General features: G+C 40.5%; 1 protein-coding gene across 5 annotated transcripts; it reads right to left on the bottom strand.

Annotated features, from left to right (window-relative positions):
* Positions 1–24391, bottom strand: LOC111855614 (uncharacterized). Of its 5 annotated transcripts, XM_023834802.2 has the most exons (4): positions 24221–24391; positions 22930–22996; positions 4285–4361; positions 1–4144 (listed from the first exon to the last, which is right to left on the bottom strand). In XM_023834802.2, exon 4 carries the CDS (start codon positions 3563–3565, stop codon positions 1442–1444), a length of 2124 nt encoding a protein of 707 aa, XP_023690570.1. In that variant the 5' UTR covers positions 3566–4144; positions 4285–4361; positions 22930–22996; positions 24221–24391; the 3' UTR covers positions 1–1441. The 5 variants fall into 5 exon arrangements, with proteins under 5 accessions (XP_023690570.1, XP_023690568.1, XP_023690566.1 ...); XM_023834800.2 differs by having other exon boundaries at positions 1–4356; XM_023834798.2 differs by having other exon boundaries at positions 1–4361.
* Positions 24392–25022: the final 631 nt, after the last annotated feature.

A 25022-nucleotide genomic window follows, 5' to 3' on the forward strand; every position in this document is an offset into this window, starting at 1 on the left:
TTTCATGGGCTGATATAGCGAACATTTATTTAATTGTAATGGCACATAACATTTCTGGAGGAAGGATACATTGATTCATATTTGGCAATGAAAAAATGTAAAAACTACATTCTGTCATTGATGTATCTCAAAATAAAAGCCTTTTGAGTAGTCTTTCTCTGTTGCCCACAAAGTAAAAAATAAAAAAAATAAAAAACTTTTCAGTGCCTCTGGTCCTCAAAAATGCAAATTTGATGTAACACTAAAAAACACACACAAAAAACCACAAATGGCACTTTCCTATTTGATATTAGTGACAACCAGTACCAAATATGTGTTTAATCTTGAACTGTGAGGAAGGATGATATAGGAATTTTATATGGGTGACAAAAAAGGGTAATTACCATTGAAATACAAGATGGAATATAGTTCAATACAAGAAAAGTGTGCAAGTTAGTTGTAGCTGTCAAGGGGCTATTTTCAAGAGTACCACCTATTACTTGGATGTTCATTTTTAAATTAAACAGTAGAATTAAAAGACTTATATTTATAGGGTTGAGAGTTGGGTGGGGGGTAGGTGACATGGTAATGTGTGGATGTTAAAATAGGGGCAAGAGAATTCTGCAAATTTCTGCAGTTTATTTTTCAGATTAACTATTGTTAAAACTTAATAGCAATTGTCAAAATACCAGTTCAAAACAAATTCATAAACAAAAAATAATCAAAGATGGAAATGCATATAAAATGAATGTTCCTAGGACAAACTCCCAGGAACTGATGGATACCATGGGAATTTGCAGCTTAATCTGATTAGAAATGTTTAGGGTTTGTAAATATAACACAGCTAACAGACAACTGGCTTAGAAAGAATAACAGTAACTGGACATCAGCATTTATAATGTTACTGTAAAACAGTGTCATTTTTAAAAACTGATATCAGCTGAAGAGACCCAAAACAGATGTAAGATGATCCTCTAATAAAGGACCTTTCAGACGAAATCCTGCAAAGATGTATGCCAATATTCTTAACGTTTTGGAAATCCACAATATTATGTACATTTCCAATTGGGTTTAAGTAGAAAAGACCAAGTCATGACAAATACACATCTTTTTTTTCCCAAATCCAATTCATCTTCAGCAGTTTCAAAACTACCAGATACTTGGAATCTATAGAACTATACAGATTCATATTGATCCAAACTGGAACCAGATAACCTTCTATAACCGTACTGACAAACCCAAGCAAAACAAACTTCAACAATACAAAAAGTCATCTGAAAACTCTGGATCAGAAAAATGTCAAACTTGTGGAACATTTTCATAACTTTCCTCTGTCAGATGCGTCATCATTGTTCATCTTTTTGATTTTAGGTTGACTGTGAATGCCAGGAGGAATAGTTCATGAACATAATTAGTTTCATAAGTCACACACACTTCACAAGACATTGTTTTGGGAACTCCATTATGCAAGGCTATCTGAGCCATGGGCACTCTGGTGCTGCAGGAATGTCACCAAACAAGAGAAAGTCTGGGTGCATTCTGTGCATTCATACAGCACTTCAGCTGCGATACTTCCATTAGCCTCCTCTTCCTCTAAGTATTCTTCATCCTCAAGATCTTCATTGTCATGTTCCAAAACTAAGGCAGGATCCTGACCACACAAAGTGGTAGGAGATATTTGCACTTCTTTGTCATCATCTTGTGGAGAATGACTTTGGTGAGTTTCGAGATGGCGTATTAATGAAGATGACTGACGGAAACGTCTTGGACAGCGGGGACACTTGTGTATCTCACCAGAAAGCTCCCGTCTGTGATAACGCTGGTGACGTTGGTAAACACAAAGCAACCCAAATCCTTTACCGCAAACACTACACTGGAAGGTCACCCGAGGTTTGGAAGGAGTCTGTGCCTCTTTGGCATCTAAGGGGTGCTGACTGTTGCAACCATGTTTATCCCGCTCGGAAGAATCTAAAAAAATCTTTCCACACTTTCCACAAGAATAATTACTGTTATCCTTTCTTTTGTCCGATGTACCTTTTTCTATTTCTTTTGCTTGCCTTATTTGAGGTTGTATATATGGCTTTAATTGAGGCTGCTGCAAATGTAGGTCCCTTCTACTTTCTGCAACTGCTTTTTCCGTCTCAGCCTTAGACTGTGTTCCTTGTGCATTATGATACATTGCTATGTGCCTCCTTACATCACAGCGCTGTGGGAAGTGCCTCCCACAGTAAACACAAGTATGCAAAGTTCCTTTGTGGTATCTCATGTGCCGAGACAAACTACTGGAATGCACAAACACACGGTGGCATAGTTTGCAAGGATATACACGAGCATTGTGATTTGCTTGATTCCCACGTGGAGGCCTTCCTCGTGGCTTTGGCTCTTTTGCTGGTGGACTACTTTGGGTCTGTTGTCTTGTTGTTGCCCCACATTGGACATGTTTAGGTTTAGGTTCTGGTTCAGGGCTTAAAAAGTCTTCTTGTGTCTGATGTGAGAGGTGGTGCAACTTAAGATCAGATAAATGCTGAAAGCGAATCCCACACAATCCACAGCGGTATGGTCTAAATGGTGTATTCAGACTGGAGGCAGAATCCCGACGCTGATTTGTATATTTAGGCAAGCCAATTTTAGGTAAACTATCACGTGCTTTTTCATCCTGCTGAGGCTGTCTCTTGGTAGTTGGTGTAGTACAAGCATGGGACACTACTTTTCCTTGAGCATGACTGAGCAAGTGACTCTGCAAATCAGACAGCCAAAAAAACCGAAGCCCACATAACTTGCAGGGGTACGATTTACCAGTGCTTTTTTCCTGACCCTCTTTAGAGGTCTTTGATGCTGCTTTGCTGTGCCGTTCTTCCTGATGAGCATGAAGAGTCTCTTGATTGAGGAATCGTTTTCCACAGTGTCCACAGCTATAAAATCGCTCATGTGCATGTTCTTGAAGGTGTTGACGCAGTTCCTCTCGTTCACTAAAGACCTTGCAGCACAAAGTACATTTAAATCCCTGGTCTAAGGTCCTGTAGCGCTGATGTCGTTGTAAACCAGCCCTTGTGTTAAATAACTGGCCACATGTTTCACATCGAAAACGAGCAGAGCGAGAGGAAACTAGAGTTCGACTAATGGATTCACTATAGGACTGTACTTCCTTAGTTGAAGATAGAATTACAGGTGTAATTTGAGATGTAGGAGGCTGGCTGACTGGCAACACTAATGGAGTATGCTGAGACTCGAGAGGTTCATCTTCAGTAGGTGACGTAACAGGACAGGGCTGGGTCTCCTGTGAGGAAGCCTGACTCCAAACTATATTTGGGGATGGAGGTTTATCATTGGCAGGTAAATAGTTCAATTCTACAGATCTATCTACAACTGTTAGCATGCCATTTTCATGAAGTGCAAACTCAAGAGGCGCTCCAAAGCCATTTGGGGGACAATCTAAGGAGAAGGTATCCACTGGCCCATGTGTCACCATATGATTCAAGAGGTCAGGATAATGGCTGAAGCCATCTCCACATTCAGTGCAGATGAAAGCTGCTGCTCCCCCAACCTGTTCACTGCAGTTGTTATAATCCACAATAGGGTATTCCATTTTTTCTTGGGTAATTTCAAGGAGGGACAATAGTATCACAAGATCAGGTTTAGGAAACAGCACTAAATGTACACTATATAATCGATCGATGTTATGATTTTAAGTATAATGTACAGAAAGAACACAATATAAATGTTTCACTGGTCTAAAATTTCCATTTGGTCATAATACACCAATTAATCTTAAGACTATATAAAAAGAATTTAAGAATGTACTTCAGACCATTGCGTAATGTCAAAAAAACCAAAAACACTTTTCAGACAGTGATAATGTTCACATTAGAGATTCTCAAACACAGAGGTAGCATGAGAGTTACAAAGAATAAAAACATAATCCCATCATGACTCCATGTATGCAATTTAACTCGCACTAAAAAGGAGATTGATAATTGCCATTTTGTCTAAAGAAGCACTTGCAGTGTGAACTCCAGTCTTCACCTCATTTTCATCCTATGGCTAGACTAACTATGTATAGGGGCTGGAACTCATCAATACCATCAATTTAGAACACTTCATGTGCTCACAAAATTAAGACCATATTAGCTCAGCTGATCCATCTCAGAAGATCCGTCTTCTTGTTCTTCAAGAGATAACACTAAGAGTTATTCAAGTCAGCCTTAAATCTGAAACTTTAAGTTTGTGTCTTCTTAACTTCACATGACTATCTAATGAGGCTCAAATTTAAGCCAGAAAAAATCTGATGAATTGAACTTTTTATACCCATATTGTGACTACAATCTAGATGCAGACTTTTTCTTCTTTTTTCACTGATTCAGATCTTCAGATCAGCATCTAGGCTACGAGAAAATGGAAGAGAGAAATACAAAAAATATTTATGAAAAATACAGCACAACAGGACATTTTTAATGTGATGTTTTGCAAATCTGTGACAGAACAACCAGAATTTATTTGATCATCAGCAGAAAACCAATACTCATTTTATCAGTCTCTTAGTTAAACGCATGAGTACACAAAGCATAATAAACCTAGGACAGATACCTGTGGTACACCGCATATATAGAACACGTCAGTGAGAACAATGGTGTTGCATACTTAAAACACCACCACGTTGTTTATGACACAATCCTAAAAGGTGCACAATGTTTCGATGCAGCAGACATATGGGATGTAAATAAACTTATTTTATTGAGTCCGTGACATTTTAAGAAGATGACAACTCTATTAAACTGGAAGCTGTTTTCTTTATTAACAACCACTATTGGTTTAATACTAGCAGTGGCACAGACAGGAAAACCAACAATTTACACAAAACAGTAACATGCTAACGAAACACATTCCACGACAAACAACCTTCCACAACAAGGAATCAGAACAAATGAAAAAGTTCACCTTGGGGACTCTGCACAGGCAGAGCAACAAAACCTCGATCACCCCTTTGATCACCCCTAATATAGAATTGCATTTCTATAATGACACTGATTCCATGAGGTACACAGCCACCTTAGGCTTAGCAGTAGGACATTGATACCAAATCCATCTGAAATAGGTAATTCTGAGATTAGCTGATGAACTTTCAAAGACAAAGAATCGTCTGAACCCAGACCCGGTTGACTTGTCTTTGTATCCATACAGTTTTGGAACCAGGTTGACAAGAATATGTAGTACTTGTACATCACTTTGAACAAAATTATTAGCTAAATCAACATAAAACCTTTGCTATTAAAAGGTAAATTAGCAATATGCCTGTTATTTTCAATGTCACAACAATTTTAGGTTAGGGCAATCAAAGGCTGTTTCTAGGAATAGATTAACAGGATAGATAGCACAAAGTACAAAACAATACACTGAGTCCTAATGCAACTAAATGAGAATTAAACATACAAGAATTCAGTGTGTGAAAGAAATTTAGATATTACTGGCATGTCACCAACCTCACTAACATTAACAGAGGGTGTTTTCATGTTCTTGCTGTTATAGCACAGAAAGAAACCACATCCTCAGAGAATAACAATCTGCAGAACTAAGGGTGGAAAATAGGTCAAGACACCTGGTGACCTAGTAACTGAAAGGACAAATAGAAAATCCTAAGAATAGCTTAATGCCTGTGGTCAAACTCTTAGCCAATAGTTGAAGAGGAAGACATTCTACAGTAACCTAGGAATTACCTATTCCTTGTGTATATACATTTCAGGAGGATTCCATATATACTCAGCCTCTCCTTGTCTGACCTATGATTGAGAAAACTTTCATGACAATTTGGGAACTTATCCAGGACCACCAACCCACTGGCTGACGTGACTGATAGAGTAATTGGACCAGATGTGAACATCCCTAGGAGTTGGGGGAAAGTCTCAAAGTAACAATCAGAGATGCTCTCCAGTAATCTCCTCGACCAACCCGGACCATGCTATGTGATTCTACACAGAATGCAAGACCAAGGAATCCAAGGTTGTGTTATGGGTAAGGTTACAGTGGTATACCAGTTTCACAGTATACCACGACATGAAAATTGATGGTTGTAAAATAATGTACTGTACACATGCTTTTTACTGGTATTGAAAAGAATGCAACTTAGAGAATCTCACCTGTACATCCCCTTTCCCAACTGGCTGCCTGTCAGTCTCAGCAACTAGCGCCATCCTGCCAAATCTCTTCCACTGTCACTACCTGATCCATACCACCAGCCTGATTTATAACTTGCATGCCTGCGCATTCATTTCCAAGCATGTATAAACTGCATTACATATTGTGGAACTACCTGATCCGTTCATCCTGCCATTTTATGGCAAACCATGTTGTCTTCATTGTTTAGTAAGAACTGGTGTAAATGATTCCACTGAATCCATTTTCTTTGCTTGTCCTTTTAAGTGTTCATTTGCTTGATTTCAGAACTCTCCGATCATCTATTTCCAGTTTTTGGATCAACACAATTACCAAAATATTCCATATCTGGACTATAAATATGAATATTTTCATCATTTGAAATTCCTGCTATCCTGTGGCATGGCATTTTGGTACACTTTGGTTCACTCTGAAAGAAGACCAGATATGTGCGACATAGCTCCAATATAGTACTTGGTGAAGTTTAATGACTACTGACAAAGTCTGATGGCCTGAGGGCAGAAGCTCCATCTTCTTTTTGGGACTCTGAGGGTTCCTTACAATTTGGTGTGAAATCTTAAGCAGCCTTTCTTAATTAACAAGTACATTATTACAACCTCCTCTACCGTCGTCATGCTTGTTGCACCAGAAACTTCAGAAGGTCCTACCATCTAGGGGATTTGTTGTTTAACATCCATACCAACGTACAGGATAAGTACAGAATACATGTGGGCAGTGACAATTACTTTGTTTGAAATGGATGTATTTATTTTCATACATAAACGGAGCATAAAGGAGCCCTTAGGTTATAAGTCCTGTGACCCAAAAATTAGTAGACAGAGGGGAATAGGAAAGGATTGTGTTGTACGTGTTGCATGCACATATTAACAGATTCTATATTGTGAGATTTTGCTATATTACTCATTATACTCACCTAAAGGATTATTAGGAACACCTGTTCAATTTCTCATTAATGCAATTATCTAATCAACCAATCACATGGCAGTTGCTTCAATGCATTTAGGGTGTGGTCCTGGTCAAGACAATCTCCTGAACTCCAAACTGAATGTCAGAATGGGAAAGAAAGGTGATTTAAGCATTTTTGAGTGTGGCATGGTTGTTGGTGCCAGACGGGCCGGTCTGAGTATTTCACAATCTGCTCAGTTACTAAGATTTTCACGCACAACCATTTCTAGGGTTTACAAAGAATGGTGTGCAAAGGGAAAAACATCCAGTATGCGGCAGTCCTGTGGGCAAAAATGCCTTGTTGATGCTAGAGGTCAGAGGAGAATGGGCCGACTGATTCAAGCTGATAGAAGAGCAACTTTGACTGAAATAACCACTCGTTACAACCGAGGTATGCAGCAAAGCATTTGTGAAGCCACAACACGCACAACCTTGAGGCGGATGGGCTACAACAGCAGAAGACCCCACCGGGTACCACTTATCTCCACTACAAATAAGAAAAAGAGGCTACAATTTGCACGAGCTCACCAAAATTGGACAGTTGAAGACTGGAAAAATGTTGCCTGGTCTAATGAGTCTCGATTTCTGTTGAGACATTCAAATGGTAGAGTCAGAATTTGGCGTAAACAGAATGAGAACATGGATCCATCATGCCTTGTTACCACTGTGCAGGCTGCTGGTGGTGGTGTAATGGTGTGGGGGATGTTTTCTTGGCACACTTTAGGCCCCTTAGTGCCAATTGGGCATTGTTTAAATGCCACGGCCTACCTGAGCATTGTTTCTGACCATGTCCATCCCTTTATGACCACCATGTACCCATCCCCTGATGGCTACTTCCAGCAGGATAATGCACCGTGTCACAAAGCTCGAATCATTTCAAATTGGATTCTTGAACATGACAATGAGTTCACTGTACTAAAATGGCCCCCACAGTCACCAGATCTCAACCCAATAGAGCATCTTTGGGATGTGGTGGAACGGGAGCTTCATGCCCTGGATGTGCATCCCACAAATCTCCATCAACTGCAAGATGCTATCCTATCAATATGGGCCAACATTTCTAAAGAATGCTTTCAGCACCTTGTTGAATCACGTAGAATTTTTTTTCTGTTTTGTCCTCAGCACCACGTACAATTAAGGCAGTTCTGAAGGTGAAAGGGGGTCAAACACCGTATTAGTATGGTGTTCCTAATAATCCTTTAGGTGAGTGTATATTACTGGTCATGTTACATCGTTACACATAAATCTCTGCTCCTGTAATGCCTTGTTCACACTGTATGACTTTTAAGGTTGTTCAATTCAATTTTTCAATTCAATTTTATTTATATAGCACATTATCACAACATTACATTGTCTCAATGCGCTTTACATTTCTGCCTCGTAAGGACCCCCCATTGAGTAAGCCAAAGGCAACGGTGGCAAGGAAAAACTCCCTAAGAGGAAGAAACCTTGGGAGGAACCAGACCCAAAGGGGGAGCCCATCCTCCAGGGGCTGGCAGATGAGTCAAACAAACAAGATGATATGACTAAGCTAATACAGGGGTTGAATTATATGTCTCAATGCAGCGGCCGACCGGTGCAGGCACGGGGTGCTTGATGCTCATTGTGCTCATTGCCAGCCACAACACTTTTCACACCTACAGGATTGTAAGTCGCTGAAGTCTAGATATTTAGCACGCCAAATATCTGGCGGGCATCTGTGATGCATCGGCGATGGTCGGGAGAATGTGTTCAGCGCAGCACACCCACATACAGAGCAAAAATAAAAGAATTGTGGCAAGGGTGTGAGTGATTGTAATAAAGGACGTGACAGCTCTTTTAAAATGGAAGTAGCTCTCATTAACAGTCACAATTACTAGCAACCAGCAGTAGCAAAGGAAAACTAACAATTTACACGACACTCAAAGTTACTTGCTAACGAAGCATGCACATTCCACGGTTCCGACATTTACCATTAACAGACATAAATAAATACACATATTCATTTAAAGTGCAGCTCGGTGAGGTGCAAAGCATGCTAGTAACTGCATAATTTGTGCTGATGATCAATCCTGTGGCATTACATTTAAATTAGCCAATCATGGACTGGGATTAGAACAAAAAAAAAAAAATCTGGTGATCATATGATAACATATTGCCAAAACGATGTAGATTCCATTGATTTCATCTGAAGTATACGGTTAGCATTAGACTCAGTAAAAAGGCTGGTATCACACACAAGTTTGATAACCTACAGCACCAGAGAACATATCTTTACATACAATGAATGGTTCACATCAGCTGATGCTTCTTGCGAATAGCAAACTCAAAACATTTAAGGGCTCTTGATAAGTCAAAGTAGCTCTAACCCACACTTCCAAACTCATTTCATCGATGGGAATCCAGGTTTGCCAACTCCTGACTCCAATTATCTTTTGTTTAAGACATTAGCCTAGAGGTGCTGAGGTGCATAGTCAGCAATGCTCCACTGACACAGAGTTCCAAACGTCATTAAAATGCATTACCCCCAGCACAAGAGCTGTGCACGGGGAGGTTCATGGAATGGTCTTCCAAGCATGAGTTCCTGCATGCAAGACTCACATCACCAAGCCCAATGCCAAGCGTCACATGGAGTGGTGTAAAGAACACTGGACTCTGGAGCAGTGGAAATGTGTTCTGTGGAGTGACGAACCAAGCTTCTCTGTCTGGCAGTCTGATGGATGAATCTGGGTTTAGTGGACACCAGGAAAACATTACCTGCCTGACTATACTCTGCAAACTGTAATGTCTGGTGGATAAGTGATAACGGCATGGGGTTATTTTTCAGCTGCTGGGCTAGGTCTCTTACTTCCAGTGAAGGGAACTCTTAATGCTTCAACATATCAAGATATTTGGGGCAATTCTATGCTTCCAACTTTGTGGGAACAGTTTGGCAAAGGCCTATTTCTGTTCCAGCATGACTGTGTCCCAGTGCCCTGGGCAAGTAACGGCCAAGGATCCCTACTTTTGTCTATGTGCATGTATAGATGCTCCACTACTTACGAACGGGTTACGTTCCGAATGGCCATTCGTAACTTGGAATGTTCGTTAGTTATTCTTCAACATCATTTTAAGGATATATGCAAGTACAAAGAACGCATGCTACGCTACTGTGCGGCGGGAGTAGTGGCCAGAAGTCTTACTAGGTGGAACTGGCATGCAGGGAAAAAAAAAAAATGATGTTGCAGACAGGAAACGGGAGCCCAATGAACAAAATTTGGATTTACAGTCCTCTATGTTTGCCTGAAAGTGTATAAGTTGAAAGTTCGTAAGTAGAGACGCGTCTGTTACGGATGGAACGATACACTCAACTCACGATTTGATACGATTCACGATTCGGAGTTCACGATACGATTTTCTCACGTTTTTTTTTAGCAGAATGAACTGCAGACAAATTTATTCAAAAATATTCCTTTGTCTTTCTAAACTGTGCAAAACGTGTCCTCTTCTGAACCCCCTGGGGTCTGAGGCCTCTTTTCCACTTTCGGGTAGTCTGACATGCCTTGACATTTTAAAATATTTCACCTATCTAAAAAACATTTATCCCAAAGTGTTACATTTGCTTTTATTCAGCACAAACTCAGCACCAATAATCTGAGACCTCTTAGAATGTTATTATTCTATTTTTTGTTAAAATCAACTTTAAACATATACTTTTCAAAAACCACATTATAGACATTTCAAGGTAAGACTTTTGAGTTCTGAAGCTTATAGACACAGGGGTTGGCTACACATAGGTGAAAGTGACATTCTTGAAATTTTATGTGGTTTGATTACTAAAGTGTTAGCACTTTAGAGTGACACTTTTTCTCAAAGTAAGTGGCCTTCACAACAGGGCTGTGGAGTCGGAGTCGGAGACAATTTTGGGTACCTGTAGTTGGAGTCGGCAAAAAGTTAACCGACTCCGACTCCTACTAAATTTAAATGGGAATTAAAAAAGTAAGTTGAAATGACCCAATTCACAAACAGTCATAATGAACTACTTCTCTGCTGTAAGAATAAAGCCCAATGCATGCAGTGCATAATGTTACCACAAAAAGAACATGTCAAGTAACCATGAAGCATGCTTTTCATTGACTGTATGCGTCACTATATGGGATGTAATGCACAGGTAAGGTGCGGCACCGCTTTCCATTGTGTCGTGTTCCACTGTTACAGGGAACTGTGAACCTAGCCTAAAGCCCCCCATACATTTACAGATGCACTGCCGATTTTTCGGCCGTTCAACGAGTCATCACACGTCAAACGCCTGAAAAATCATCTGGTGTGTTCTCAGCTCCGTCGGCTCCCCTTCGCTATGCGCTAGTGAAGGGGGCCGAAGGAGCCGAGAACACAGATCTCCCAACCTGTCTCCAGCAGAGGCTCGTTCTGCTGATCAGCTGGCCGGTGAGTGACACAATGCACTAAACTTCCGGCTGGCTGACAGAGGAGACAGCCACTGCAGCAGACAGAGGCATCACATTACTTTGGATGGGGGCGGTGGTCGAGATTTTCGGCAAGCTGGATCTGCCCGTCCATGTGGACACCCTCAATCTGCGGCCGCCAATCAATTGCCGCGATTGTACACGCACATCGGTCGGTGGCAAAATCCTTGTTTTCATTGTGTTTGTCTTTAATCTGGCATTATAGTACAGTGTTGGCTTCCTAGCCAGTAGTTCTGTGGTGAAATGACATGTATGTTGCCTTCCTTTCCTTCAATGGATGTAGAAAATACATTAGCATAGTATATACATACAGAGGAGTCGGGGAGTCGGAAAATTTAGAAACTGAGGAGTCGGAGTCGGAGCATTTTTCTACCGACTCCACAGCCCTGCTTCACAATGAATATTGATGGGATAAGTGTCCTCACACCTGTAGTAGTTTGCATACTGTCAATGGCCCATCAGTCTGGAATGTCACTGCACCCCACACCCATCACTTTGGAAAGGCAGTTTGAAACGCAAGAAAAGTAGCAACAATAAAATCCCTTTCACAGTTTATTGGTAGATGGAATGAAAAATGAAAAACTGACTATATAAATATAGAAAGCGATAAATATGATGCAGTGACTATTATTAACGCTCTGGGGACGAGGGCATCGTCGACCACGTATCTTTCTCGTGTATTTCAGTTTATCTCATTGAAATCATTATGTAAAATCATGAAAAAACACTGACTAAATCCGTTATCTGTCTTCTTTTCAAAACTTCCATTGTCAGAAGTATTAAAGTTCTTAAAATTAGGTTAAAAATAGGCAAAAAAGGAAATCGTGTCACCTTTCTTTGTTTTACTTGTATCGGGAGCGGGTAGGACCGCTCTCAGCTGAAGATCGCTATTCACGTTCTAAATACGCTGCGTTTGAATCGGCAACCACGTGATTGCAGGCACACAGGCTTAGCCCACTGCGCCATGAACGCAGGTATGAGCTTCGCTGCTGAAAGTGGCAACACTGGCGCAAAGCTTCAGCGGCAGAGACGTATCCGTGTGCTATATTCTAGCCGATATACACTACCCAGACATGTTCTTGTTTATTTCGGTCACAATGGGCGTATTCACATATTTCTTTACCCAATACTAACTGTCGGATTATCATGTTATAGGGATGCTCATTTTGACCGTTTAACCGTTAACTGAAATAATTAATTTTGACCGATTATTACTATCAGTTAAACGGTTTAAAATGTTTTTATATATATTTAATTATTATTAGTAGTATGAAGTTTTGTGGCATCTCAGCTGAAGATCGCTATTCATGTTCTAAATACGCTGGGTTTGAATCGCGACCCTGTGATTACAGGCACACAGGCTTAGCCCACTGAGCCATGAACACAGGTACGAGCTTTGCTGCTGAAAATGGAAACATTGGTGCAAAGCTTCAGCGGCAGAGACGTATCCGTTTGCTATATTGTACCCGATCGGTGTAAACACTACCCAGACATGTGCTCTTGTTTATTTCGGTCACAATGGGCATATTCACATATTTTTTTATCCAATACTAACTGTCGGATTATCATGTTATCATGCGAATAGCGCGATTTGCAAGTGGGAAGGCGATCAGAGCTGCTTCGAGACGCAGATGCTTAAGTCAGTCACTCTTGTTCTTTCTATTCGTATCATGAAGCTGTAAAAATATATTTAGTTTCTACCTATATATATATATATATATTTGAAAAGTACTGTCCAAGGTTTCTGAGGGTGTTTTTTTAAATGTGTATATGGCAAAACCTCGCAGAGTTATTTAAACGGTTTGGCGAAATTTCTGTCAGATCCCGCCGGCGGGACCGCCGACCCCAGAGGGTTAATCAGACACTCCTCAGTTCTATTTTCATTCAATTCTAATTTAATATTCTAATCTAATCAGTTAACGGTTAATGTTCGGATAACGAAAGGCGGTTGTCGGTTTGGAAAATTAATCTAAATGAGCATCCCTATCATGTTATCATGCGAATAGCGCAATTTGCAAGTGGGTGGGCGATCACAGCCGCTTCGAGACGCAGACGCTTAAGTCAGTCACTCTTGTTCTTTCTATTCGTATCACGAAGCAGAAAAATATATTTAGTTTCTACCTATATATATTTGAAAAGTAGACCGTCCAAGGTTTCTGAGGGTATTTTTAAAATGTGTATATGACAAAAACTCACGGCCATAACAAACTCACAATTAGCATAATGTTCTGTGTTGAACACTACTTGTGAATTTAGGTTTCACCCATATCAGGAAATATACTCAGTTTCACTGCGTATTCCAGACCGAAAATGATGAAGTCAAAAAGTAAACAATGGTACATGTACCACTGCAGCTCTCGTCTTTAAAGGAAAAGAGAAAGCATAATAGGTCTCCTTTAAAGTAGTGTGTTATATAGCTTTATGGGCATGCAAACAGTCTGCAAAGTCTTACAATCTAAAGTACACACCAAAGGGAGTAATTCTCACCCCAGAAAACACCCTTGTCTAATCTGCCTGAAACACATCGCTGGAATTCTAGCTCTTATTTCCATGACCTGGTGAGGTCATCATGTAACATAACCCTTATTGGCCTCCTACCTGCAAGAATCTGTCTGCAACTGTAAGACAAGGACGAAACATACACACTTTAGGTTGGAAAAAGTATGTTTGAATGATGTACAAGAACATCACAATAACTTGCAAATATCAGCCAAGATTCTCAAAATATGAGGCTGAATGGCCCATCAGACATGTGGCATTTTTAAAAAGGACTAAGAGGACACTCGCATAAAGGCTGGTCTTTAAACTGCAAACTCTTCAACGTAACTCAACATGTTGAATGTCTTTCAAGGATTTACTTTTTTCTTCTACTTCGCATTAATAACCCTACAATGCACACACTCAGTTTCTCGGTAATAGATACATCAGCAATGTTAAGACAACACAACAGACTAACAACTGGAGACCGGATGACTATTTTCAACCTTTTAAGTTAACTCTGATTTCAAAACTCACTCCAGTCATCTATTTCCACTTTTTTTGGATCAACACTATTATGTAAATAGCCTTATCTGAAATATTAGCTTATATTTTCCTCAGTTGAAATTGCTGCTATCCAGTGATATGGTATTTTGGTATACTTCAGTCTGAACTGAAATATGAAGTTCGATATATTTCGCAATTGTTGCAGATATATTTATCACTCCAAATCAGTGGCACCAGGAAAAAAAAGTTTCAGCTAGAGAAAGTGTTTGCTCAACCAAAAAATCCTTTCGTTTTTATTACATTAAAGGTCAACTGTGACTGTCAATAATAATTCTGAAATACTGTATATCATGAAACCGTGATATTTGCCGAGATGGCAATCAAAATGTGAAAATGAAGTCAATGCACTCATGTGTGGGTGGTGAGTGGCTCACCCCAGTCTGTACCCAGTCTCTGTGAACTTGATCAGATGATCAGTTTCAAGCTTCAGCAGAACAGTCACATGTCAGTGGGCACTTGAGCAAGACCCTTAACCCACCATTCCAGTGGTGCTGCCCGTAGGCTGACCCTGCACTGCGACACCACAGCTAAGGAGAGCAAGATGGGGTAGGCAAAGAGAAGAATTTCAATGTACCTGTACTCACACGTGTGCAAATGGCAAATAAAGAATTTATCATTATTTATCATTAAATCTTATACTGCTGCAACCCCAGTGACAAAGCATTCAAATTTAGTTATTAGATCCTCTTTTGCTATCCAGAAGTTAGCTTTCAATGCACATAAAACTGCTGGCTGTTTTTCATTAGTTATGTCTGCCACAACTTGCACTAAGTACTAGTGGTTGAACGACTTTAGATTTTTTAAAGTCGACTTTTATGTGATTGAAGTCCAGTCGACGTCGACTAGTCGCTGGTGACGTCATCATTAAAACGATGCAAAAGTTTTGCAACATGCCACAATTTGTAATTTATTGACAGGAACAAAATATACAAATGCTGTTAGACAGCTCATAACACATTGCAAAAACAATGCAACAGCACTGGCTAATTTTAGTGCCAACAAATGCACAGTCAACACAATAAACACTGCACTTACTAAAAATATAAAAACGACAAATAGTTTATGCAAAAGTAATGCATACCGTCGTCAGAACAGAACACTAATTCATATGAAGTGATTTCATAACTCTCGAACGAGAAAGGCTATAAGCCTACTCACTGTCAGAGTCCTGCTCAGTCACATAATTTACTTTTTTATCCTGGTTTGCGTGCAAGAAAATGAGGGTGTTGACATGGGCTGGATGCAGGCTCGCACGCTGTCGCGTAATTGTATTCCCAGCGAGTGAAAAGATTCTCTCGCTTGGGGTGCTGGTAGCTGGAACAGCTAAGTAGCTTTTGCTAATATGCCGCTGCTTTTCTGAAATGACCCACTAGGTTCCTGATCGGTGCACGTGTGACGTGTCGTGTAAGGCTGCCATGTTTTTCACGTCAAAATCACATGATCCACGCAGCGCGACTAGTCGACTTCAATCAAAAAGCGTCATGACAGAGTATTAAGGTCGACCAGTCGACTAGTCGACTAGTCGGTGCAACCCCTACTAAGTACTCAGTCATGGATTCAATAACCAGCTTATTTATAGGCTCCTCAGTTAGCACGTATAGATTCCTACAATTTCTAAACTCTTTACTAGTCAGAGCATCACTATTGCTATGCTTTATGCAAATCGTGCAAGTCATACCGTTTTTCTCTTCATCATATTCCAACTATGAACATTTCCTCATTCACCCATCCATCTATCCATCCATCTTCTACCACTTATCCAAAGTTGGGTCGCGGAAGCAGAAGTTTAAGCAGGGATGTCCAGACCACCCTCTCACCAGCCACCTCCTCCAGCTCCACCTGGAGAATACCAAGGCATTCCTAGGCCAACTGATATACATAACCTTTCTAAAATGTCCTGGGTCTGCCCAAAATTCTCCTCCAAATAGGATCCCCAAGAAGGCATCCAGAAGACATCCTACACAGATTCCTGAACCATCTCAGCTGACTCCTTTTGATGCAGAGGAGCAGTGGCTCTACTTTGAGCTCCTCTCCCTCTCTCTAAGGCTGAGCCCAGACACCTTGTATAAGGTGAGGGTAAGAACATAGATCGACTACAAAATTGAAAGCCTTGCCTTCTGGCTTAGCTTTCTCTTTACCTCAACAGAATTGTACAGTGCCCGTCAATCTCATGCTCCCTTCTTCCCTCACTATTGAACAAGGCCCTGAGATACTTATGCTGCTCCACATGTTGAGCACCATGGCCTCAGACTTGGAGGTGCTGATCCTCATGCTGACAGCTCTTGCGAAGTCCAACACCCACCGGGAACAAGTCTGACTTACTAGTGGTGATGCAAACCAAACTCTCACTCCACTTAAACAGGGACCTGATGGCCACAACAGCAGACCCCGTAGCACCCCCCCACAGGACCCCCCGAGGGACATGATTATATACCTTTTCCGAGTTCACAAAACACATGTAGAATGGTTAGGCAAGCTCCCACAAAATCCTCCGGTATCCTTGTTAGGGTAAAGAGCTGGTCAAGCATTCCATGACTAGGGTTGGGTACCCGAAAACCGGTGCCAATACGGCACCGGTACCTATATAACCGGTATGTACCGGACCGAAACAAAACGCGAATTTCGGTGCCACTTCGATGCCTGAACTGTCGATTGAAATATTTGTTCTCTGGGGCTATGATGACACAGTTGTAATAAGCATAAGATTCATCAACACACACATGACATCATCAGGAAATGACAGAATCCGAGATGCGCGTGAATGCAGCAACTAACGTTACACCTGCTCTGACGGCAGCAGGTGGTCTACCACTATCTTAGCTTGCTAAATTAAACAACTTTTGTTAAAATGCCTAAAACTAAACGATCGAAAGTGTGGCTATATTTCACAAGAAAGGATTCCAACACCGCGGCGTGCAGCAAATGTTTTACAGCAGTTGCATGTAAAGGGGGAAACGCGTCAAATCTAATCAAACATTTGACGGTACACGGAATAAACTTAAAAGCAGAGGGATGCACCGTGCTTGACAGCTTGCGGGCAACAGCTGGCACGATCGGTGTGGATAACCCCAGCCCCAGTCATACCAACCGTAGCAAAAAGGAGTCCACCGATTATGATGACGACAGCAACCTTTCCGCAGGTTAGTAGTAGGCTAATGTAATGTTAAATTAACATTAGATAGGTGGCTTATGTTTTGTTGTTGTTTTTTGTATTTACATATATATTTATATATACTTTAAACTTTTAATATATTGTTCAATTTTAAGCATTCAATTTTTTGTTCAATAAAAATGTATTCTTGAGTCATCCACCATCATTTTGTGGCTTTTGTAAAGTATCGGTTCAGGCACCGGTACCGTTTTAAAAGTATCGATTTGGCACCGGTATCGAAAAAACCCCAAACGATACCCAACCCTGTCCATGACCAGAATGAAATTTGCATTGTTCCTCCTGGATCCAAGGTTCGACCAAAGGATGGACCCTCCTCTCCAGTACCCCAGCATAGAGCTTCCCAAAGAGGTTGAGTAGTGGGGATCATTTCAGGGATAGATTGGCACCACCATCTCAGTATGCCAATTCAAAGGTACTGTCCTCAACCTCCATGCAATGTTGAAGAGACGCGTCAGCCAACAGTAGCAAGAGCTACCAAGAATTCAGGGCAAATGTCATCCACCCCTGGAGTCTGACCACTGAACACTGACTACTTCAGAGACCTCAGCCCTTGTGAACGGCAAGTCCTCCTCTGAGTCTTCCAAGCCTACTTCCTCCAAAAAAGGAGTATCAGTGGGATTCAGGAGCTCCTTGAAATATTCCTTCCACCGGCTGATTAAATCCCTATTTGAGGCCAACAGTTCTCCATCCTTGCTGTAAACAGGGACAGGTGGGCGTATATGGTTTGCCAGAATCTTTTAGATCACCATGGCATCACCAAACTTTGGCCACATCTGAGTTTTTGCTTCAGTACTGCAGAGCCTCATTCTGATTAGCCTGTCGGTACCTGTCAACTACTTCAGGAGTCCCACAAGTTAACCAAGCTTGGAAGGCCTCTTTTTTCAGCCTGACAGATCCCTTCACAACTAGTATCCATCATTGGGTTTGGGAATTGCCACTGTGAAACACCAAGAACCTTATGGCTACAGTTCCACACAGCTGCTTCTGGAATGGAGTCGTCATTCATTCAGGCTCAGTGTCCCATGATTGCTTTGGGATGCAGGAGGTTCTGCCAGAGGTGCAAGTTGAAGATCTCCCACACAGAGGCCTCCACCAGATGCTCCTAGCACACCTTCACTTGGGTCTATATCAGGTCTATTCGGCATCTTCGCCTATCATCAGATCCACCTCACCACCAGGTGGTGATCAGTTGACAGCTCAGCTCCTCTCTTCACCCAAGTGTCCAAAACATGCAGACACAGATCCAATGATACAATTACAAAACTGATCGCTGAACTGCAGCCTAGGATGCTCAGGTGCCAGGTGCACTTACGAACACCCTTATGTTCAAATATGGTGTTCATTATGGACAAACTGTGGTTAGCGAAGAAATCCAATAACAGAACAGCACTCGGGTTCAGATTGAGCAGGCCATTTCTCCCAAACACAGGTTTCACTGTTGCTACCCATGTGAGTGTTAAAGTCCCCCAGCAGAACTATGAAGCCCGCAGAGGGGGCACCTTCCAGCACCCCATCAAACGTCTTCAAGAAGGCTATCAATACTAATGCTGCCACTGAGTATTTCTGCCACTCAATAGGTGCGAGTGCTGTGACATCATGCATAGTGTGTAACATAATGACGGAGAATGTGGAAATGTTTTTTTTTATTTGTGGTTTGTTTGAAATAAATAAAGATTGATTGATTGATTGATTGATTGATTGATTCCCTTTGCAGTAGGGGGAATGTAAAAATATCAGATAAGAGGGTGACGATCTGGAAGTATTTCACGCTTTGAGAACAACTAGTTGCAGAATGATTTGTAATCTTTGTAAAAACAAAAGTTTTGAAAGGTGGAAGCAGAGTTTAGTGGAAAATTTGTGCGAAAATGCGAGTAATATGAAAACAGCAATCAATGGATGATTTGGGAGTTGCTAGCTTGGGCTGTTTTGCACACTTGGTACAGCTTGTGATACATGAGGGGCTGCTATTGTAGTAAGTGACGCCATTGCCAGTGGGCAAAAAATTGTGGGGCATTTAAAGCATTTGCCACTTGTGTACAAGTTCTTGGAAGATATTCAAACTCAACTGCAAATACCATAAAAACACTTAAAATAAGATATACAAATGAGGTGGAACTGAACATTATGTATGTTACCTAGAGCTGGGCAATATGGCAAAAAAAAAATATATTTTTTCCTGTATTGGCCGATATCGATAATTATCAATATTATAGTTTCACAATGCTATTCCATGTAATAATGTAATAATCAAATAATAAAAATAACCCTATTCTGAAAAATAGAATGAATAAAAACCATATAATAATGTAACAATAAGCAAAACAGTATAATATTACAAATATGTTAAAGGGCAAACAAAATAAAACAGGACAGAACTGACTGCAACAAGTATCTGCCTCTATTCTTGGTCTCAACTTTTTAAAATTCTGAGATAGAAAAGTATCTAAACCAAACAAAAAACACTTATTTTAAAAAATGCCAAATCATGGTTAGATTTTTTTGTCCGGTGCTGCAAAATGTCACCACGCGTCACCATGTCACATGGTACAAAATCCTCGCAAGAGCAAGACAACTTAAGACAGATCATGCAGCACCTCTCAACTGGCTGCACAAACTGGAACTGCCTCCGTGACGACACAACTTTGCCCTCATTGGCTGAGTTTAGTTGCACGCATGACGTTTGTATCCCAGGAAGTTATGATGCATTATCTGCAATTTCTCCCGAAAAGCACGTAAAGCAGTGAGAACTGGTTTTCAGTTCATTTACCTGGTAAAATAAAGTTTAAATAAATTACATAAATGCTCAAACAGTACACGCAAGTTAGTGGTTTATTTATTGTTAGGTTACTGTAATGTTGCGCTGATTTATTTGTTTAATGGTCCAATCTGTGAAGGCATTCAAGTAAGAATTGCATTGTACATGACAATAAACTTTGAATCCTTGAAATACATGTATTTTACCTTTTCCCTGGCAGCAATCTTTTTACACAGGGCCACTATACACGATAGTTTATTTTCTTTCACTGCTAACAGTTTGGATCAGGAGTTGGTTATTCTAAAGTAGTAATGTGCATGCAGGTGATATTTGTATAGATTTATCTACACCCTTCTGGCAGTGCTGTCATTGCAGTCAGGTCTCGCACACTACGAGGCGTAGAAGTTGTCCGACTTGGCTGCAGTCAGTTTATACTCCACCTCTGCAGCCGCCAGCAGATCTCGCTCCACATCACGTCAGCTGAAGACAGACCTAAGCCCAAGTTGAACGCACCCATTGCTTCTTCAAAGGAGGATGGCCAAAATTATGTCGTTGGCGATTGGCTATTGTGCTTCAGTAAATCTCTACTCGATAGGCGATCGAGTTGTCTGTCTCAGCGCATTCTCTAAAACTGAGCAAACTTGGTTGACCGAGTTTTATAGTCGGTGTGTATCATTGTAATTGTCCTAATTTTTTATCGATGAAAAAAAAAATCAAGATTGTTTTATCAATGAAAAAAAAAAAATCAAGATTGTTTTATCGCCCAGCACTAGTGTTACCAGTAGTTCAATCAAAGCTTTTTTGGCATACTTTGTCTTTACTAGTTAAATATTAAAGTAAAAAGAGCTCTTGTATCGAAATCGGCAGTTCTGTATCAGAATCAGATTGGAACTGGAAAAAACATGGACAGACCCATCCCTAACCGGAAAGAATACTTACGATACCTTTCAACACCAAAATTCTGAAAACGCAAAGGTTTTGTTTCTTTGGAGTACTGTAGGTACCATAGGCAGCGTATGAAGCGAGGCTGTAATTCTTCCAGAACTGACAGGGGCAGCATATATGACTACATTTGTTCAAGGCTATCCTTACATGCTGATGAAAAGGAAGGACGCTTACAAGTAGACTACTAGCACATAAATTACGTTGTATCGAATTAGGTAGAGAATCTTGTAGTTCTACCGATACTGGTATTGACTACTAAATTTCTGGTATCGTGCCTTGCCTAGTTTCATGTATCTATAGTCAGATTTGGTTGCCAACGATAGGTCTGCCAAGGCCCCTGCCTTCAACTGCCACCCGATCCAAACACCACCTGACCCCCACGGCCCCTCCTGCAAGTGGTGGGCCCACAGGAGGGTGGACCCATGTAATCCTTTTGGGCTATGCCTGGCTGAGCCCCATGGGGAGCGGGATTGGCCATCAGGCACTTGGATGTGAGCTCCTTTCCCAGCCTGGCTCCAGGGTGGGACCCTGGTCTCCCCAGTCCAAGCAAGGTCACATCTTTTTTCTCATGTACTCGTCATGGGGGTCTATGTGAATCGCACTTAGACTGCCCGCTCACCTGGAACCAATTTGCTTTGGGAGACCATACTAGGGGCAATTGCTCCCCACAAACTTGTAGGATCACAGAGGCATACAAACCCCTCCATCACAATAAGGTGGTGTTTTATGGGGGATGTTTTTATACTTTTCATAAAATTTTCTACTTCTTATAATAATACATTACTGATCCCTGTGGGGACTGCTGCCCCCCTGACCTGACTCCAGATAAGTGGTGGATAATGGATGGAAATTTCTCTTTTCACCTACCCAATCTTGCTCTCCATGACACACAGACACGTATGAAGGTGAGAGCAAGCTCGGTAGCGAAGGCCAGCCACCTGTAGCAGGTGCCATGGAGCTAGGGATTAAGGGCCTTGATCACGGGCCCACAGATGTGCCTATTCTATTGAAGCTAGTTTCAAATCGGTGACATTCCAATCACAGGCACAGAGGCTTAGCCCAGTGAGCCACACGCCTGCCCCCTACACAATGACTATGGGGGTTCATGTCTGTCTATTAACATCTCCCCAAATGCAGAAGGCAAAAGCTTCATTAAACCATCCCCACCTACAATCACACAAAACTAGTGTAGGAAATTCAAGGATTGCAGTTCAACAGATATACTGTGTAACCAGATTCATTCATTACAACTACAATTTTTCAAATTGCATCAGGACAAAGCAAGTACAACGGAACTGATTATCAACATCTCTATCATTCCTAAATGTAACACTTTTCTTGAACAGAAAATGTTGATGCCTCATATGCAGACCTTGGCAGAAACATTTTTAAATGTATATGTTAAATTGTAGGTTTCCTGTGTTCATGATCCTTTCTGTGTTTCTTGTGTGTGTGTGTTGTGGTGGTCAAACACACACCTGCTTTGTGCCTTGTGTTTCCCAGGACAGGCTCCAGATAAAGGCAGCTCCAAATGTGCGTCCGCTACTGTAAATATGAACAAAGAGATCAATTAATTCATAAAAAATTGAGATCTGGTCAGTTAGGTATTTTAGACAGCTTATTTGCCAAGGGGTACTCTGGCTAAGTGGAAGCAAATACGTAAATTCAGACTGGTCTTATTTCTAAATTACCTTTTAATTCCAGCACATGAAGTCAGAAATGAGGATATGAGGAATGTGGTAACAGCCATACTCGTTACTGACACTATTATGAATGATATTGAACACACTCTACTAACCATATTGACTATTAAACAAAAAAAAACGCTTGTCAAACTCAAAATAAAAAGTAAAAAAATGACGCAATTTAAATAAATACACGTTTTGTATCAACTGACATGCTACGTGTATTTATTCAGAAAATTAATAAAGGCCGTCACAAATGCTGAAAGGATCATGGACTCAGATAAATCTCCAACCAAGGGTTTTTTTCAAATAGTGTTACCACCGCGATAAAAGCCATTTCAAGTTTCATTATAACGACATGGACACTCGTTTGTGTTTTTATATTTATACGAACATTTCTTACCTTTTAAATATATTTATTTAGTCATGTTGACAAGAAATGAACGGCCATTTTGAATTTATGCAAATATATCAGTTTCGAGGATATATACGTGCACGACTTTATTCCATAATGATTTATTTTTAGGGAAAATTATTAATTTTTTATTAAGTTACGTCCATTGGGTTGACAGGAAGGGCAGTTAGATGGTTAGTCATGAATACCCATTTCTACCAGAAAAAAACCGATAAGCTAACACGGATAATGGATTAACACATTAACGAGTAACTTGGCAGTGAAAAAATAAATGCAGCAACAACCCTGAAACATTCTGTGCATAAATATGCGTACAAAAACACGACAGATGCACCGCTCATAAATACTGCCGTGAGTCTATTTCCGTAAAACGGCAGCATAATTCAACTATTTCAAGGCGCGATACGGCAAAATAATTTAACTATGCAGAACGTTAATAAACGGTGTTATATCTACCGTATAGCTATAGGAACGACAATACTCTCAAAATATTTTTGTAAAAACGTGAAATATCCACCAAAAACCGTCAGTTTATCACAAATCCTCATGTTTGCCTCGGCTAACAGATATAGCTAGCTGGGCTGCAGGCCTTCCTCCTTTCTCCATAGCCCAATCCTGGCAGGTAGCAGCATTTGGTGTGCATCTCTAAAAAAAATAGCTGGTACTTACGAGATCCATCAAACACGATGCTTGAATATTCTGGTAGATATTTCTTATTTATATATATATATATACACATTTAAAGCAAAGTTCAAAGACACCACCAACTAGCTTTTCCCCGGCCGATTTTCGCAAACGGCGAGCCGGTTTCCAGCCACAGTTTGCGGATGGTAACAATAAGCCCAGGCAGAGGGCGGAGATAGATTTTTTTTTCTCTTAAACACACACACGCACGCATTTACATCGCAACAACATTGGTCGAAGATATCTATTAAAAATTCCTTTACTGAGTATATATAATTACACTCTACATTTTGTATTGCATTTATTCCGTGATTATATAATTATTAATTAATCTTGCTAATATGTAAACATAGACTATAAAATTTGTAGGATTTCACGAAAAACCCTGAGAAGCTGAAGTGACATAATTTGCAGAATAAATCTTTCCACTAAACAGAATCATTCCTGCCAGTATTTTGTCTTAATCTAAAAAGTGCACATTAAAAATACAAATTACAGAAAAATATTTAATGTCAATTTTGTGGTACATAAGGTCAGGAAGGAGGATAGTTATTTTCCTTGTTCCTTAATCATCACATTTTACATTTAAATCTAACTTCGTATAAAGATACGAATTCCAAGTTTATTATAAATTTATTTTTATCAGTGAAATACGTACACTACTTAGGCACTCCCAGATGTGTACCACTACAAAATGGGAAATAAGTAATCTGGGATTCATTCTGCCACATAAATATGATTTCAGGTGTTTACTATACGTTGGGGTAGGCTGAGATTTCCATATATG

The sequence above is a fragment of the Paramormyrops kingsleyae genome, chromosome 9, assembly GCF_048594095.1.
Source record: "Paramormyrops kingsleyae isolate MSU_618 chromosome 9, PKINGS_0.4, whole genome shotgun sequence".
NCBI lineage: Eukaryota > Metazoa > Chordata > Actinopteri > Osteoglossiformes > Mormyridae > Paramormyrops > Paramormyrops kingsleyae.

Excerpts from the sequence above, each read along its gene's own strand:
- LOC111855614 (XM_023834800.2), bottom strand. The coding sequence starts at position 3,565 with ATGGAATACCCTATTGTGGATTATAACAACTGCAGTGAACAGGTTGGG.